The sequence below is a fragment of the Corylus avellana genome, chromosome 6, assembly GCF_965113065.1.
Source record: "Corylus avellana chromosome 6, dhCorAvel1.hap1.2, whole genome shotgun sequence".
NCBI classification, from domain to species: Eukaryota; Viridiplantae; Streptophyta; class Magnoliopsida; order Fagales; family Betulaceae; genus Corylus; species Corylus avellana.
This window is the reverse complement of record NC_142495.1, coordinates 18,252,661-18,271,510: the sequence shown is the minus strand read 5'-3', so window position 1 is coordinate 18,271,510 and position 18,850 is coordinate 18,252,661. Positions and strand designations below refer to the sequence as shown.

At 37.3% G+C, this 18,850-nt stretch overlaps 3 protein-coding genes across 10 annotated transcripts; 1 reads left to right on the top strand and 2 right to left on the bottom strand.

The window, feature by feature from the left end:
- The first annotated feature begins 293 nt into the window (after positions 1–293).
- Positions 294–7,358, top strand: LOC132186107 (ATP binding microtubule motor family protein). 2 transcript variants are annotated; one of them, XM_059599920.2, is made up of 12 exons: positions 294–735; positions 839–1,024; positions 1,601–1,795; positions 2,039–2,140; positions 2,614–2,691; positions 2,837–2,918; positions 3,451–3,610; positions 3,692–3,994; positions 4,570–4,788; positions 4,914–5,265; positions 5,353–5,418; positions 6,800–7,358. In XM_059599920.2, exons 1-12 carry the CDS (start codon positions 571–573, stop codon positions 6,977–6,979), a joined length of 2,088 nt encoding a protein of 695 aa, XP_059455903.1. In that variant the 5' UTR covers positions 294–570; the 3' UTR covers positions 6,980–7,358. The 2 variants fall into 2 exon arrangements, with proteins under 2 accessions (XP_059455903.1, XP_059455902.1); XM_059599919.2 differs by having other exon boundaries at positions 836–1,024.
- A 2,576-nt stretch (positions 7,359–9,934) lies between these two features.
- On the bottom strand, positions 9,935–10,931 carry LOC132186108 (uncharacterized). The gene has a single exon (XM_059599921.2). The coding sequence runs from the start codon at positions 10,713–10,715 to the stop codon at positions 10,068–10,070; it is 648 nt and encodes a 215-aa protein (XP_059455904.2). The 5' UTR covers positions 10,716–10,931; the 3' UTR covers positions 9,935–10,067.
- Positions 10,932–11,062: 131 nt separating this feature from the next.
- On the bottom strand, positions 11,063–18,850 carry LOC132186105 (RAD3-like DNA-binding helicase protein). 7 transcript variants are annotated; one of them, XM_059599915.2, is made up of 11 exons: positions 18,633–18,850; positions 17,388–18,014; positions 17,214–17,302; positions 15,588–15,941; positions 14,818–15,114; positions 14,478–14,723; positions 14,150–14,371; positions 12,801–13,374; positions 12,410–12,464; positions 12,249–12,319; positions 11,063–11,913 (listed from the first exon to the last, which is right to left on the bottom strand). In XM_059599915.2, the coding sequence occupies exons 1-10, from the start codon at positions 18,751–18,753 to the stop codon at positions 12,253–12,255; spliced, it is 2,652 nt and encodes an 883-aa protein (XP_059455898.2). In that variant the 5' UTR covers positions 18,754–18,850; the 3' UTR covers positions 11,063–11,913; positions 12,249–12,252. The 7 variants fall into 7 exon arrangements, with proteins under 7 accessions (XP_059455898.2, XP_059455895.2, XP_059455900.2 ...); XM_059599916.2 differs by lacking the exon at positions 11,063–11,913 and adding an exon at positions 11,921–12,039; XM_059599912.2 differs by having other exon boundaries at positions 11,795–11,913; positions 12,249–12,464.

Genomic DNA, 18,850 nt, shown 5'->3' with positions numbered 1-18,850 from the left:
CGGTGGTCCCCAGTCCCCACCATGTGGAGGGTGTGCAATGATGATGATACTTGATAGGCCAGATTTGAAATTGCCACCGGAACGGGACCCAACAAACCTACGTCGTTTTCCCCCCTCTCCGCCCCCCCCCCCACACCATCTACAGTGCACGCACGTGTGTAACACTCGTCGCACGTGCTACTCTCAGCGCTTGAGTCTTCTAAAATTCAAAGTTCTCTCTCTCTGTCTCCTCCTATACGCTTTCTTTTTACTCTTTTTATCATAAACGGGCCTCCGTTTCAGTTTACGTTAGCTTGTAAAATTTAATTTAAAAAAGAAAAAAAAGAAAAAAGAAAAAAAGAAAAAGCTCAGAGAAGCTTCAGACTGTTTCTTCTTCTTCTTCTTCTGTCTCTGTCTCGGAGCTTTTCCTTGCATTTTGGTGGTCCTTGCTCTCTGGCATTAATCTCCGATAAGGATTAACTTTTCAAGAGAGGGAAAGTGAAGCTCCGATTCGATCGCAGCAAAGACAAGAGTTTTGTAGAGCTTAAGCTTTATCGGAATCTGGATCTTCGGTTGGATCGGGTGTGAGAGATGAACGGGGTGGGGAGGCAAGGGCAGAGATCTGGTGCGGCGGGGGTGCACCACCAGCGCCAGTACTCGGACAACTTTCTGGAGACGTCGTCCAATGGGCGCTGGCTCCAATCTGCTGGTCTTCAGCACCTCCATTCCTCCAACCCTTCAATCCCTCCACTCCAGGTTCGCTTCCATCTTTATGTGTTGGTTTTTGTGGATTTGATGCTTGGTTTTGGATCTCAAGTGTTTATTTGTGTTCAATTTCTGCTATTGAACTGAAAAGCAGGACTATGGATTCTATGGTGGTGGTGGAGGAGGCGGCCAGGGGTCGAGGATGTACAGGAATGCGCAGTTGGAGCCTTCAACGCCTCCGGGTAATTCGCGGGCGAGGAAGAATGGTGAAAGCTCCCCCAGTGAGTTCAGCCCTGGACTCTTGGATCTGCATTCTTTCGATACCGAGCTTCTTCCTGAGGTGGGTCTCTTTCCATTTTTAGATGCTGGGTTTTGTATAGTGATGTGTATTTGGCATGCCGGTTAAGCGGTATCATTCCTTTTGATGAATTCGTTTTGTAAATCTGTCTATCACAGATATGGTGGTTTGAACTTAATGTAATTATTCATTTTTCAGTGTCTTAACTTGATTCGGGGTTGACCCTTGACATTGTTGATTTGAAGTGCTTTTCTTTGGCTTCCGGTCAAATGGCAATGCATTGATCATATGCTTTCAATGATTTTCGGGTTTCCATTCATAACTTGAATTATAGTTCAAACTTTGTATAATCTTCTGCCAAGTCTGGTCTTTTCCTTCCGCCCAAAAGATATTTTATGTTCATTTGATCTGCAGAATAATGATAATATAATAGTGGAAGTGGAAAAAAGTTTATCTCCCATTTGTATATGCTAAACTCTGCTATTTGAAGTTGATAGTATATGCCATTTGAATTTGGGCGTCATTGTGGAATAAGTAAAGTGGCTATTTTCTTTAACAGTAAGTGAGATGGTTTTGCATTCTTAGCTCTGCTGATGTTGTTGTCTATCTTGTGGGTAGATGACAGTCCCTGGTCTGTTCGACGGTGCTTCTATGTATCATCCTGTCCGTGGCAGAAGCTTTGATGACTCTGAACCCTACATTTCAAACAACAAACAAACCGGCAGAACTCGTGGTTTGCCGGAAAGCAGCCTATTGAAAAGCTTTGCTGCAGATAAAGAGAAAACCAGTTCAGTAGCAAAGATAAAAGTTGTGGTATGTACTTTCTATTCCTTTAACTTTTCCTCTTATTTTGATTTTTTAATGTAAGTTCTCAATAGCATCGTTTATCTTAATGAAATGCTATGCCTAAAAAATGAGATGCTGCTGTTTGACTATATCTCATTATGGAAGTGACGTGCTTTGCACAAGGACTTTTCTTTTCCTTTAAGGATCTGATCTGCTTAACTACCTCTTATTTTAATACTTTCTTACTTGCTTCCAATGTTCTGAATGCAGGTGCGCAAGAGACCACTTAATAAGAAGGAATTAGCAAAGAATGAGGAAGATATTATAGAGACGGTTTCCAATTCTCTAACTGTTTACGAGACTAAGCTTAAGGTAAGTCACTACCTGTCAAGTGTAACGCATACCTCTGTTCCAATGTAGTTTTTTTTCTTTTTCAGTTACCTTTTGTCCGTAAAGATTACAACACATTAGAACAAAGAGATTAAAAAATCATGCTTCCCATATGCAGACCTTATCTGAAATGGTGTCACTATGTATATGGCAAGGATAAGAATGAGCATAAATATAAATAGAAAATTAGATTTGAAGAATATGCGCAGTTTCAGAGCCAAAGATAGCAAGTCTACATACACTTTACCAACCAGAAGATCATACTTCTCATAAAATCCTTGGTTTATTTGCTTTTTCTGCTTTTCTGCTACATGCTACAACAAATTCATTTTCTTTTTCAATGTGTTTTGCCATTTTTCTTTTCCTAGGTTGTTATTCTAGCTCAATACTTTATAAGTTACCTGTTATTATAAATTATTTTGATTCTGTATCTTAATCATCTGGATGTTCTATAGGTTGATCTCACAGAATACGTAGAGAAGCATGAGTTTGTTTTTGATGCAGTGCTGAATGAAGAGGTCTCAAATGATGAGGTGAGTGTATTACTATAGATGAATAGAATGACAAAATATATATAGATATATATACAGAACACGGTCAGAGCAACTAAGCAGGGAAAACAAAAAACAAAAATGGCTACTAATTATTCAATCTGTGTTTCTCATGTTGTTTCTCTAGGTGTATCGTGAGACTGTTGAGCCCATAGTTCCAATAATTTTTCAACGCACAAAAGCAACTTGCTTTGCATATGGGCAAACAGGTGAATAGCTGTCTCCCAAATCTCACTTGATGCTGTCACAGACCATTTGGACAACTCAGTGTCAGAATAAACTATGCTTGTTTGATTACTAAATTTACTCTACTATGTAGTGTAAATAATTCAATAATTCGGAATTTGTTATGGAATTGTTTTCACACTATCATTTAAGTTATTAATGAAGATGTACATGCTTTTTCACCTTGTACCTTCTCATGATCTACTGACTCTTAGTATAAGATCATATTTTCAGCCTAACAATGATCAATGTTGCTCTAAACTTAGGTCACGTTGCTTTATCACATAATATATACATTCTGAATGTGTTTTGGTTTCAGTCTGTCTGCTGACTGGTGATTCACCATCAGCTTGCTCCATATCAAATGGCTTAAAACTTCTTTGCCTTCCCTTTATGTCAATTAAATGTTGATCTTTTGCCCTTATGTTGGCTTGAACCATAAAATCATTTTTCTAATTCTTATATAGTAAAAGGTGCTCTAAATAAGCGTGTGCTTGTTGTCTCTGTGTTTTTCAGGGAGTGGAAAAACTTATACAATGAAGCCTTTACCACTTAAAGCTTCACGTGATATCTTGAGGCTGATGCACCACACTTACAGGAATCAGGGATTTCAGTTGTTTGTGAGTTTCTTTGAGATATATGGAGGAAAACTTTTTGATCTCCTCAATGACCGGAAGTAAGTTGTTACAGGCTTCCCCATTTGCTTAACATTTGCAATTCCAGAGTTTGCTCAAAATTGAAAGCTGTCATATTGCAGAAAACTTTGCATGAGAGAGGATGGGAAGCAGCAAGTTTGCATCGTTGGTTTGCAAGAGTACAGAGTATCAGATGTGGAAACAATTAAAGAACTCATTGAGAAAGGAAGTGCCACGAGAAGTACTGGAACAACAGGTGCAAATGAGGAATCCTCCCGTTCACATGCTATACTTCAGCTTGTTATCAAGAGGTCAGTTGATGGCAGTGAATCAAAGCCACCTCGTGTTGTTGGAAAGCTCTCCTTTATAGATCTTGCCGGAAGTGAACGTGGTGCAGACACTACAGATAATGATAAACTAACAAGGTATGATCTACATTTTTAAATCCTAGAAGAAAGCTAATGCTTTGTAGTCTGATAATATTTCACTAAGGCATGAAAATATATGATGTATATGGAGTTCATTGGGTCACTATTTGATGTGTTAAACATAGGATATCTGGCTACTTGCACTTCTCCATCATCCTGCTCATTGAATCCCTATTCCACCCATTGAGGATTTCAAGATTGAATGGGTAAATGCATTAAAATGAGATAATTCAATGGGAAAAATAATCTGAGACTATTTAAAATTCTGTAGTCCAGAAACTTTCAGGTATCTTAATCATTCTATTGATCTACTGTAGGCAATATTTAGTGCAACTTGGTTTTTTGTATTGACATGGGGAGATATGAGTGCTAAAGGAGGTTTCAAGGCTTATATTTGACTTTGAGATTTATAGCAGCTAATGCACATATCCAATCCCTGGTTTTTATCTCTAGCATTTCTCATATGCTCGTTCAATACTAATGATCAATTTAATTGATGCATGGTGGAATATACTAGTTATTTCTTTTCATGATTTGCATGTTAATTTGCTGCTTCCAAATATATGATGCAGAATGGAAGGTGCTGAGATCAATAAGAGCTTACTTGCATTAAAGGAATGCATTAGAGCTCTAGACAATGACCAGGGTCATATACCTTTCAGAGGCAGCAAATTAACTGAAGTACTGAGGGATTCATTTGTTGGTGACTCACGCACTGTTATGATATCATGCATATCACCAAGCTCAGGATCATGTGAACATACTCTGAACACATTGAGATATGCTGACAGGTGACAATAAGTATTTTGATCAAAGTAAATTTTCTAGTATTGATAATACTCACTTTTAAACAACCCCCCGCCTCCTTTCAATAGAATATACTAACTTTTTTTCTTTTAAAAAAAAAACATTCTAGAGTGAAAAGCCTTTCGAAAGGAAACAATCCTAAGAAGGATGTATTATCGTCAACCATCAACCTTAAGGAATCAACTACTGTACCCTTGTCTTCAGTTCCTGCATCCAACTTTGAGGATGAAGTATCTGATTCATGGCCTGAACAAACTGAAAGAGATGACTTTGATGCATCTGAAGAGTCTTATGAGCAAGGAAAACCTTTATGGAAGAGGAATGGGAAGCTAGAGCCATCCAATCTCTCTACTGCAGAAGACAAAATAAGGAAAACCAACGGTCATACTAAATGGAAGGACCTGCCAAAAGTTGAATCCAAGAACTCGCATTTGGATGATGATCTGAATGCCCTCTTACAGGTAAATATAATAAACTAATTATTTTCTTTGAATTAATGTGTAAACCAACATTATTTGACAGGAAAAGCTTGTGTTGCATGTCTTCAGGAGGAGGAAGATCTTGTAAATGCTCACCGAAAACAAGTGGAGGAGACTATGAATATTGTTAGAGAGGTAGGTGATTTGTTAAATTCGTCCTTCAAACTTGTTTATTGTTATTACCATTAAGCCATAACTTCAGAATCTCCTGCACAATAATCATGTGCAAGGCCTAGGCCGGTGGAAAAGAAAAATGATATACATGGCCATGTTTAGAATGGAAGAGCCACACACTAGGAATCTACACAGCCCTAGATGGGTGGAGAACTGCAGTTTTCCGCCTTTGGAACCGCCCTCAGCAGAGGGCAGTTTTGAGTAACTGTCCGTTTGTAACTATCCATATTACATTTTTCAGTGTTTACAAAACATTACAAATTCACAACATAAGAAACCCATCAAACATCATAGTCTACTGAATTACAAGTAACACTACAAAATACAACTGTCAGCAACAACACACCACGAAGCCAAATCAATACCCCTACAAGTACAAATCAATTTAAAGTAAAATATAATGACAATTAACTTGTAAGTAAAATAAATAAAAATTGGAAAAATAATAACTAACCTTCATTACAAACAAACTTTTAGCTAAGAGATGCTTCACTTCTTGAAGTTGATGGTTGAAGCTCATCTATAATAAAAGAAACTTGAGTTAAATGAATAAATAAGTAATGAAAACTAAGTTTCAACTAATTTATAAACATTTAATTTGATCATCATGACTTTGCACATATTCCTCCAAGTCTTGAATGTCAATTGGCTTGCTCCTTAACCAATATTGTGTGCAAATTAAGGCCCCAATGAGGGCTTGCTCCATCGATTACAAAGCATGTGAAGAAGCTCACCTTCAAAAACTGTACAATCCTTATATTTTATTATCCTCATATAATCAATAACAACTTCATTAGATGAAGCATTTTCAATTGTAATTGTGAAAATCATATCAACCCCCACTCTAGTGATGCAGACTCCAACATTCTTCCATTGGTCTCATCCCTATGATTAGGAACGAGGCAAAAATTGGGGATTTTCTTATGCAACTTTCAATTACAATCAATGAAATGAGCGGTAAGACAAGCGATTCAGATTTTTCAAAGATGTCCATGTATTAGTGGTGAGTCCAACCCTTTGACCGCTCAACAAATCCGCCCCACCTATGGGTGGATAGCGGTTATCTGTCCGCCCAGGGTCAAGGCAGAAATCTGCCTGTAATCCATGCGGGTGGGCAGATAGTGGAGGCGGGCCTGTTACAAAAACTAGCCCATTGTACAGTGCTACCACACACCACAAGATAGAGCTCCTTAGGGACTTTCAAATCAGAGTTTCACAAGTTTCTGTCCATTGTTTTAGTTATCTTGAGCACATAGATTTTGTTCCTTGATCTGCTTCTTGCACGCCTTGTGAGAAATTATGACTAATTCAACTTTTGTTCATGTTTCATTTGCATTTGCAGGAGATGAACCTGCTGGTTGAAGCTGATCAACCAGGGAATCAACTGGATGATTATATTTCTAGATTGAATGCCATTCTATCCCAGAAGGCTACAGGCATCCTGCAACTACAAAATCGTTTGGCTCATTTCCAGAAGCGTCTGAAGGAGCGTAATGTCTTAGTATCGACTTCTGGTTACTGATTTCATTTGGAAGAGCATATGCTAGTAAATTCTACTGGGTCATGCTTTAAGAATATAATTGCATGGTCCGTGTGGCTCAACAGTGGGGCTATGCTTTTTTGTTTTTTTTTTTTTCCCAAGTGGAGCATTATTTGATATGGCATCTCATGTTGGCAGTATGCTAGCTTATTCATGAGTCAACATGAATCTTTGGTTGCAGTTTTCCTTTGACTATGGGCCAGTTTGTCTTTCACAGTATATTATTGGCTAAATTTTTTTTTTCCACCCTTAAGCAAGCTATAGACAAAGTATTGGATTCATACGCCAACTGGCATGCTACTGTAAAGATTTAAAGCATTGTAATTTGATTAATTAATTGACTAGTTCTTGTTGGACTGCCTGGTGCTTGTTTTCCAGTGATGGTGATTCCATAAGAGTAAACTATTGTAAAAATTCCTGTCTTTTGCAAGTGAGACATAATTAATGGTATTCTGCAGCAGCTTAGTATCAAAATTAAGCTATGATAAAGACATGGGGACATAATGTCTTTATCATAGGCAGGAGCCATCCATAATATGATGAAAATGATGTAATCTCAGAGAATCTTGTACAACAGAGCCCGGCCAAAGTCCGTGAACAGGATTTGATTGTATTCAGTGAACATCTCTGTCATGATTTTTGTTTGGCCTTTGTGAATTGGGACCAGGAGTGAGGAATCGTAGGCTTATGATTGGCTTGTATCACAATCAAATTGGATTGGAATTTGGAGCCCACTTTATAGTCAGCCGTGGGCTTATCCAAAATCCATTTCTTTGTTTCCTTTTTGCATTACTTTGTCCAAGTGGGAGGGAAATGAGCATTAGTACCATTTTGTGGTCTCATCTACTTGCTTATTTTGAGCACTAATGTGAAAGCTTGTTCTTTCTTTGGAATCCTATTTCTTTAGCTTCTTGCAAAATCTATTTGGAATTCGGGTTTCAAAGTGATTTGAAATTGTTCTTTCGTTTTTATTTTCATCTTTGTTTTGTCGCTTTCCCATTTGATACGGATTTTGTTGTAACTTCATATTTCAATACTTTCCCTGTTGTTAGAGAGTGGGCTCCTCCAACCTATTAGCAAGAGTTGTGTCTCTTGATTTTATAAAAAAATAACTAGCACACAAGGGTTATAGGAAGGGGGTTGTAACCAAAGAAAATGAGAGTTTTTCATTCAAAATCTACATAGCCTCTCTCCCATCTTTCTCCTATCATTTTCTCTCAAGAAAATTTAGGTGGTGGGCATGTGTTCTTGAAATAAAACACCATTGTTTTAAGTTCTTTTAACATCTTGGACGTGAGAGGCATCACTAGGCAATGGAGAGCACTTCCAAATCTTCCGATTTGTAAGTTAGATCAAGAAAAAGGAATGCCGACAGTCAAAATACATTTCACAAAATAAATACAATTAACCAAAACTAGAGGTGTTAAATGAACAAAGCTACTTGTGAATGTACTTGAACTCGGCTCAAATAAGCTCCACTCAAGCTTGACTAGGTTATTAATCAGGCCATTTGTGAACACGAAACTAAGCTCGAGCTTATATAGTATATATATTACTAATTAAGTAATATATATATATATATATATATATATATATATATATATATATAAGCATAATAGTAAGGTATCTATATATAACAATTAATCTTAAGACCTATGATCGTTAAAACTTTATCATATGATCTGATCATTAAGTATCTAATTAATAATAGTCATATGATTTAATGATAATTCCAATACTTAATCATATTATTCATATAAAATGAAAATGTGATTTATATAATCCCAAATTAAGTTATTAGCATTGGAATGAACAATGAGTTTCTTATAATTACAAAATAAAGTATTATCGTTATAACTTAGATTATAGAATTATATGATCATACTTACAAAAAATAATAATAATTATATGATCATGGTATTATCATTAGAATTTAGATAACATAATTATATGATCTAACATTATGCCATATGATTATATAATTGGTCATATGATCTAAGTAGTATAATTAGTATTATGATCATATAACATTATGCCATATAACCATTAAATCATGTAACATTGATATCCCATATATGAATGCTCATTATGTTGAGAGACAAGGTAAAGTTCGCCATCAACAAGTTGACTCTGCAATTGAGTAGATATTTTTTGTGTCGCAATAGATTCTTAGTTGCAATAATTAAATTGCTACTTTAGTGAACATGCGATGGAGTTGTTTATTCTTAACTAAACTCTTGATCCTCGAGTTGCACATGAATCTTTTAGAATTGATAGTATTTGTCAGTTGCTAAATAAGTTTTATCCACAAAACTTTACTAATCATGAAAAAAAAAAAAAAAAAGCTATTGAAAATAGAACTTCACCATTATGAATATAATGTAATTCAACATTCAGACTTCGAAAGATTGTCAAATATTTATGAATTGTGCCAATGGTTAGTAAGAACTAGGAGATCAACTGTTTTTATTACAACTACAAAACAAGCATTTTGAACTATGAATATTGTCAAAACTAGGCTTCACAACAAAATTGAAAATGAGTTTTTTATTGATTCTTTGATGTTGTACATCGAAAGAGAAATTACTCCGAAATTTAGTCTCTTTTAAGGGTTTAAATCTCTGTTATCTCATTGTTTCAGCACCCAGAAAATTTCTGTTGATTCTTGTTCATTTGAACAAAAGTTAAAAAGAGTTTTTAATTGGCATTGTATAGTTTCATTCGTCTCAGCATAGGGGTTTCTAGTGCACGTGCGTTAGCACAACCCCAGGACAAAGTGTGTGGAAAGGGAACATTAATTCTATGCACTCATGATAACGGAAAGCAAGTAGGAGCATGAGATAACTTTAGCTCAACCGACAATGAAAAAGAAGCATCTTCATAAAACAGAAAATCAATGATAAAAAATTAAATATGTATTCTCCAAGCAATTGGGGGGGTTGGAATAACTTCATGAAATTGACTGAGATTTCAGAAGGGTATACAAAGCTTGAAACCAAAATCAAATGCACAAAAGCAGAGGAAATGAAATTAAAAAGAGAAAAGAACAGATTTTAATGAACATGGCCATCTACAACCTGATGGAACCAAATCTTCTCTTGGAAGTGTTGATGCTGTTGGAGACTTGTGGGACAGAGAACTCTGTGTACATGTCTGTGAAAAACTTGTCGACAATGTCTAGGTAGAGTGGGCTTGTAAGGCGAGAATAGTAGTGCAGAGCCTCTTCAACATCCAACACATGTTCCACATCATCTGTGTCAATCATCTCCATATCCTTCATCTTTTGTGCCAACACAAGGCCCCCTTCATTGGTGTTCTTTGAGCATGACTCTTCTTTTCCTATTTGGGTACTTTCTTTCTTCTTCTGTTCTTCTTCCACCTTCACAGGACTTTGCCTTGCAAACTTTATGAAGCTTCCACGACATGCATCTTCTGCTGCTTCTTCCTTCCTGTGCTCTTTTGAGGCCATTAGACTAGTATTGTAACTCTCCTTCGCCTTGTCTAAACTGGCCTCCCATTCGTCACAAAACTTGATGTAGAATTGATCTATTTGATACTCTTTTCGGCTGCCACGGCCGCTGCCGCTGCAAGAGAAGGGATTGAAGGAATGGAGTTTGGGAAGCTTTTGGCACTTCCCATAGCAGAAAGACTTGAGGTTTTGAAGGGTTTTGTAGAAGCAGAGCTTGGTTTTATGAATGGTTTCTCTAATAAGCAGCATTTTGAGGCTCTAGTGTGTTGTAATTGCAGGCTTTTTCTTTATTGGTCAGAACAGACACCTCCCCACCCACAATCTCTTTGGCTGCTTCTTTCCTTCTCCTGATTTCCCTTCCAACATACAGATATAGAAGATAAAACAGTTCAAGTTTCTTAAAGTAACCTAAAGACAAAAGCAATGGAGTCTCCTGTTTTGGCTTCTATTACATCTGCTTTTCTCTCTCTCTCTCTCTCTCTCTCTCTGAGGCTGAAACCTGATAACCGTTTGATTACAAGATCACAAATCAGACGGCCAGAGTAGACACAGGCACATTTCACACGGTTAAAAGACAGTTAAAATTAGATTATGAGAATGAGAACTTTGGAATCCGATGATTATGAATGTATTGTTTTTGACTAGTTGTTGTATAAAGTGCAGCGGCATTCATTAAGATGCAAAGCTAAAGGTAGTGGGGCTGGTAAAAGCTTATTGCAGTGATCCTTTTGTTCATAATATCGTTATACATTTTTAGGCCATGGGACCCTATTGAACCAAATGGTCCCATGATGACCCTTCCCCCATTTGAATAGAAGAAAGAAAAAAAAGGTCCCATGATGGTAGTAAAAGTGCTTGTTAAACTATACTAGCTACCACCTCTAATTATATCAAAGTTTAACAATTTTTTTAATATATTTAACAAATATTAATCCAAGGGCTTCAAGCTTTCAAGAGCCGATGAGGTTGGTGAAATGGAATCTTTAAATGATCATCCATTCTCTAGGCCTTGTAGGTGAAAAATTATTCATTGCATTTAAGAAAAGAGCTTTATGGTTGGCCCCCCACAGTCTGTAACGAGGCCTCGTACCAGAGCTCTTTGATAGCAGGATAAGACATTTCATTTCCCCTATGGTCAAGTCACTTTCTCACGGTTGCTTACTTAAAACCCTCCCGCCAACTTCAAACATTTGACACAAAAGGCAGATCATATATGTCATGTAATGGAGGCTTTCTTGAAAGAACTAATCCATATTCCATCCGGGAGCAACTTTTCTGGGGAGGATAGCATTTTGAGGAGCTTTTCTCACGTCCGAGTCCATCGCCACATCGCTACACTCCCTTTCGAGTAAATGTTTTGTCAATTCTATAGGCCGCCCTAAAAAAAAATTACTTGTGTAAGCTATGTGACCTTTATTTGTGCCCTGCATCTTCATCCAGTCTCCAACTGTGAAAAGAACCCACCATTTATAAAACAACAAAAGATCACTATCATCCACCATCAACTTTGATACATGAGTATATGAGCCATCCCATTGCTTGGAAAAACAATTGTGAAGTTGGTAATATGATCCTACACCAATTCAATTATTAAAAGACTTTAAAAAATTATATATATATATATATATATACACACACACACACACATATATTACTGTATCACAGATGCTTCCCCACTTTATTTGTTAAGAGAATATAAAAATAAAAGTGAATGGATTGCTTTAAAAAATTGCTGGCTTGACTATAATGCAATAGATGCTCTCTTACTGGCAATTTACATACCATTCTAGTGACTCTCTCTCTTCTTGTTGAATTTGAAGAATTGATGCAGCAGCCTATGGACTTCACCGTAGCTAACAGTAGAAGAGATTAGACAATCTTTTATCCACTGGGGGAGCTTAGTTGTGTGAGAAAAGCTCCTATTTGAGGGATTAGATGCGTACCGAGTGTCAACCAATAAAATCGCCGCATAGTCATTTACGTGCCGAATCGCTCTACCTAAAAACAAACCAGGAAGTTTAAGCATATCAAGGAAAATTCAATATAAAGCCTACATAGGCATGTATAAATGGGTGACAGAAAAAATAAATAAATAAATTTTCGATGCAATAATATGCATGGCACAACCAAAACACAAATATCTTGAAAGAATCTATACACACTTTGGAGAACTACATTTGAAGGTTCTGCCAACATGAGTGGAACCTGGAGCACGGTTCCTGGTTCCACCCTACTGCATTTTGGACATTATGTAACGTCCTAGCGAATCAATCAAATGGTTTACCGGGCATGCATAAGGTCTTCTAAAGATAATATATTGTAGTTAGTACGCACCAATCGATTGATTTACAGCTTTCATGCAAAGATTTTCGTAGTATTCTTTTCCTCTGCGCCTGCAACCTCTTAAGATCTCAAACCCAGCCTTTACATCTCCACTGTGAACTTCCTCAGTGACAGGAAATTTTGGAGTTTTAATGGAATCTGAATTTCCCAGGCCTTCAATATGCTTCACCCTCTCAATTAACTCAATGTCAGACGGGCTAGGATAGGGCAGCCCAACCATGACTACGCATCGACCCATCCCATCACTTAAGTTGATACCTTCTGATAGTTTTCCACCAACAACAGCAAAGAGTATTGCGCCACTCTGAGAAGCTGGATGTTCGTTTGAATTCCCAAGAGACAATGTATCGATCGTTTCCTTGTACTCCTTCAGAACAGATTCCACATCTGTACTTTTTCTAGGCTCCCTAAATACACGTTTCTTCTTCATAATCCTTTCCAAGAGGCCTGAAGCCTTCCATCCATCATAGACCTGTCCTTCATACTCAAACGAAGAGAAAAACAGAACGATTCCTTCAGGAACCACTGTTACCAAATTGCAAAGCAAAAGTCCTAGCTCCTGGATCTGTAAATGCAAGCCATTAACGAAGTATAGTCAACCATCATACACAAATGTTTCTGGGAAAGATAAAATGCACAAGAAAATAACCATAATATTTCTTTCAATGGACTTCAACCTAGTAGTTGATCAAAAAAAGTGTTAGGTTTAGTGTTGACAAATTCAGTGTCAAAACTTGTTGAGTTGTAAGGTTTAGATTTAGGATTGAGTCAGTTTCAAGTACAGTTCCAGAAAGAGGCTGAAATTGAGGATCAAAACGCTTCAATCGCAATCTCAATCGTAGCTCATTCGATCAAGATAGTTTTTCAATTCAATGTGCAAAACCGTATGTCTTGATCGCAAGAACAATCGATGGTGGATCAATTGAAGTGATGAAGCATTTAACATTTAAAATTAAAGTTCCGGAATGCCTCAATCGCAGTCACAATCGAAGCTCAATCGATTGAAGATTTCAAGTCATTCAAAGTTAACTCATAGAAAGCCTTGATCGCAATCGTGATCGAACCAAACTGAATTGATGTGTTTCACAGTAAGCCTCGATTGCAATCACAATCGCACCTCGTTCAATCGAGATCAAGTCTCATTTGATCAAGACAGTCATAGCCTGCTTCATTTCTTAACCAACTTATTCATTAAACCTCAGTTTTCTTCTCATCTATATAAACCATGTGCAGGATTACACAGTAAATTACTTCTCCAAGTTAGTAAGGAAATGATCTAGTAGATTACTAAGAGTGCAAGAAGAAGACAGCAATTTCTATAGGGAATCACATATACTCACCATGATCGATGAGCTTCTGGAGCCATAGCTAAAATCAAAAGACTGACCAGAAGGGCCACAGGAAACTGCAACTGGCAATATACTCTCAGGGGGGACAATGTGACTACAAGAAAAGAAATGCAACTCATTTGGTGGTAGCCATGGGAAGAGTCGCTCCCTTGTTTCTTCTATAGGTTGCAGAGTTCCTCCTGCCAGTACAACAGCATGTGCTTGATCCACAATCTGCAGGAAGGTCAAAGTTAAATTATCAATATAGGGGCATGAAACATAAGCAGGCTGAGCTATAATTAAAATCTATGCATGTCAAAATAAGCAATTTCTTGAGAACCTCAGAAAAGATCTTTTCACCAGAGAGCATGACAAATTTTATGTATCCTCCTTGTTGCCTGGAGCATCTGGGTCGAGACCGTGAAACAATAATCCTCCCATCACCATCATTGTTTGTCAGCGACTGCAACATATCAGATAATGCCCTGAAACCTGACAGAGTGCTTCCCTCCTCACTGCACTCTCCAGTGTTAGTGTGTGCTGTACATTTTTGTAAGCTAGCCATTTTATCTCCATACCCACTGACCTGGGAAACCGAGTACATTTTTACCTCGGAAATAGGGAAAGAGCAAGAAAGAATTATATCGCACCTTGTCATAAAAACAAGTTAAAGGATTCACCTTATACATGATGTTGCTTTCCTTTATATACTGAAGCAATTTGACCAAGTTGATGTTGTCTACATTGAGTGAAAATAGAAAATCATTAATGGCCATAGAAGAATTAGAAGCATCATTTGCTCCAGAAGCCTTTTCAGTGTCTTGGGGAACATCTACATAACTCGCATCCTCAAGTAAAATTTGAAGGAAAGCCCGAGTAAGAACCATCAAGGTTTGGATATATCTCCGATTACCAGGTCCCAAGAGATTGCGAAATCTCTCAAAATACCTCACTGTATGGGAATGCACATTCTCCAACTGTAGCAAGTGAAAACAAATGTTTCAATATTCATCAAAGCATTAACACCCAGTGTCTAAAATGCCAACTAAAAGCTTAAATTGTTGGTGCGACCAAGTTTTTAACCTCAAAGGACCTAACTGAAGACTTACAAACTCTAGGGTTGTCATCAGTCCTTTTTTGTCCTTGATAGATAAGCACTATTCACAGACTAATATGGGATTAAATCCATGACCTCAGCCTTTACCCCTTATTTACTGGGGAAGAAGGTAGAGGAGGGGGAAGGAAGTTGCCATTTTATCCAAGTAGCACTGGCCTAAGGCTGTTGTCCGTCTACCATTTCGTTGGTTCAACCAATTGTTCTGAAAGGGGATCAGAGCATTGCTCAAAGAAAAGCCAAACCACATTTACAGATCCAAATACCCATTGTTAACTAGCTTTTTAGAAGCACTTACCAGTAATTACATAAAAATGGAGTTAATGACTTGTTTACCTGCGATACAGTGACTTTTGAGTCATACATGCTGATGAGTGAGTCAGCTAGATTATGAGCCTCATCTATTATGACAATATTATTCTTCAAAGTTAGACCAAGTGATTCACGAGATGATTTTGATAGAAGAGACTGATAGGGTAGAACCACAAGATCAGCTGCAGGGACCATGCCTCGGGAAGCATAATATGGACAAGTTCCCATATTTACTCCAAGGTGAACAAGATCTTCAATATCCAAGGCCCCTTGTTGAGATATCTCACTTCTGAATTGTCTCTGTAGTTTAGGTTTTCTAAGCATTGGGCATCCAGAAGAGGCCTTGGTCCTGCGTATTCTTCCACCCCCACCTAAGTTCTGAAAATTAATACCTCATCAGTCAAGAGAAACAAGCTTCGATCACCAACACAGAGTAGCATCTAATCATTTTAATGCAATGAGGTAAAGATGCTTGTATATGGAACATAGATGGCTAGGGATGAGACTCAGTTTCAGCAAAGATGGATATCTAGAGTATGAAGAGTTTTTTTATCTAAGCCCTTTATATATGCAGTCATTTTCATTTCTTACTGACAAGACAGACAATTGTTTTTTTTTTTCTTTTTTTAATCTCATAATACTAAATTGATATTCCAAACAACGATAGCATGATCCCAGGTTTCTCAAATCAATATGTTCCAACTCAACTTAAATTATGCACCAAATACGCATTTAAGAGTATTTATGGAATGAAGAGTTACAATACTAATTGATATTCCAAAACAACAATAGCAATGATCCCAGGTTTCTCAAATCAATCCTTCCAACTCAACTTAAATTATCACCAATACACATTTAAGAGGAGGATAAATATTTATGTAATGTAGAGACAATAACAAAAAAATTGGCCAAAATATTACATCCACAATCACATGTAATTGACGAAGTCTAGTTAGAAATTCCAATTTTACACGAAACCACATGCAAGTATTAGAACCTTGACTCCCCTTATATGACCAACTGAGCACAGTGGCATCCGGTGGAACAAATCATTTATTAAATGTAAATATTCTCAACACAAATATTATACCCAAGCATTTGGCATCTTAGGAGCCAACTACCAGATATAAGAGGTAGAACCATACAGTAAGATCTACTCATGGAAATTTTTCTTTTGGCATGGCAGGCATTTTAGACTATCAAATGAGGAACGTGGCCTTTTTAAGGTTCAAGGAAGCAAGTTACTTCTACTGAATAAGGAGATAGATGGACTTCAATAATAAATTTGGAACAGACTGTGTGCCTATAAAAGCTGTATAATTACTCCAAACATCTGTACTATGACCACAATCAACATGGAAAATTTGACAAATTTCAAGGGCTTCATTTCCTCTGCAATTCCTATGTTGCAGCATCTGAAAGTTCTACTAGTTATGAATGTGCCTTATCATTTCTAAACATTTTATTCTTCAGTAACAAGCCACTAAGACAAGAACTGCGAAGATGGCACCAAATTAGCCACAGGGAAAATGAGCCCCATAAAATGCATTTATAATATTTAGTCCCTAAAAGTTGGACATTTCCAGGAAACCAAACCGATAAACATGCATCAAATTTGAGTAATAGGAATGATATTAAGATTTTTGGTACCTTGATTTTGGAAACCTCTTTTTTCTTGTTCTTTTGAAGTTCCAAGCACCGCTCATTGATTCGAGTGGAGTTTCCAAGTTTCAATACCTCTGAAATACAAATTCCATAAACAGTTTGTAATCTGTAACACCATCCCAAAAAGAAAAAGGCTAACACAAGAACAATTTACCAAACCTTCATTGATGCAGAAATTTTTCCTAGAGCCCAAACACACAATCTTCATCTCATTTGAAAATACTGTCTTTCTTAACTCCTTGACGAACTGTGAAAGCTGCGAATGAGTTCGACTACAAAAATAAACCTTCAACTTCTCCTTATCCTCTTCCTCATCAGACTGATCTTCTTCCTCTTCCTCGTCACTCGATGAACTAAGGGAACCCCTGCCAGCCTTCCTCTTTGACTTCCCACCAGCCCCTTCCTCTTCGCTTTCATAATCTTCCAACAAAAACTCCTCATCACTCAACTCCACTGCATCATTGTTCTTTTGAGAAATTTCTCGCTCTTTCTTTGTAACTAAATCTCCGTCCCCCTCGACCCTTGAGAACAAATCTCTACAACTTTCCTGATTCCTTCTCTTATCGGGCTTCCCAAATTTCTTCATCTTATTCTTCTTCTCCTGAACGTGGTTGTCTTTGTTCACAACAAAGTCTCTCATCCAATCTGGCTCATCATCTGAACCATGCTGACCATCATTTTCCTGATTCTTATCATGCTTGCCCCCCTTTCCAAAGTTTTGTTGTTGCCTCCGGTCAACCACCCATTGCAAAGCACTACAAATGATACTTAGAGTTTTACCAGTCCCTATTGCAACAAAAACATTTCATATATAACATAAGCCAGTGAAACTTTCCTTAGATATTTGATTTTCAAATTTAGCATTGTTTACAAAATTCGAACATTATTCAATTAACCCAAATGCAAAAAAAAAAAAAATCATAAACAAAGCAAGAACAACAACATATTTACATTTCAATTTCAGGGACACAGAAGAAAGCGAGAACATGGAAACAAACTCCTGCTTTTCATTTTGTTTCCATCCATTTTTTTAGAAACCAAAGAATAGGTAAAAATTTGCCATTTTTCACTGGACTCAGGGTACAGTAATCCTCATTCACATATGCCCAATACAACAATAAAGCTTACTTTTAGTTCAGCTTTCAGTTTTCCTTCTTTTCTTTTCGATAAATTATTTTTGGAATGCATGATTTTATTTGATTATTTTTGGGGTACAGTATCATAAGTAAGCTTAGCCAATTTTACTTCTTTACATTATGCCAACAAAATGATCCTCAGAAAAATTAGCTTAAGAAAACCCAAAAAAAATATCTAGAAATGTTTTCCTCCATTTTCCCAGAAACCAAGCAGAAAATACGAGAGAGAGAGAGAGAGAGAGAGAGAGAGAGAGAGAGAGAGAGAGACCGGTGGGGCTTTCAAGCATGGAGACGCCGCCTTTGTTGAGAGAGTGGTAGAGGGCGTTCATGAAATCGATCTGGATCGAATACGGCTTGTACGGAAATGCCGGGAATTTTCCTGCCTGCATCTCTCTCTATCTCGGTGTGGATTGTTGTTGTTTGGTGGATTCGTCTTTGTTGTTTGGGAATCCCCAGTGAAAGGAAGAAGCTCCCGCGCGCTTTGGC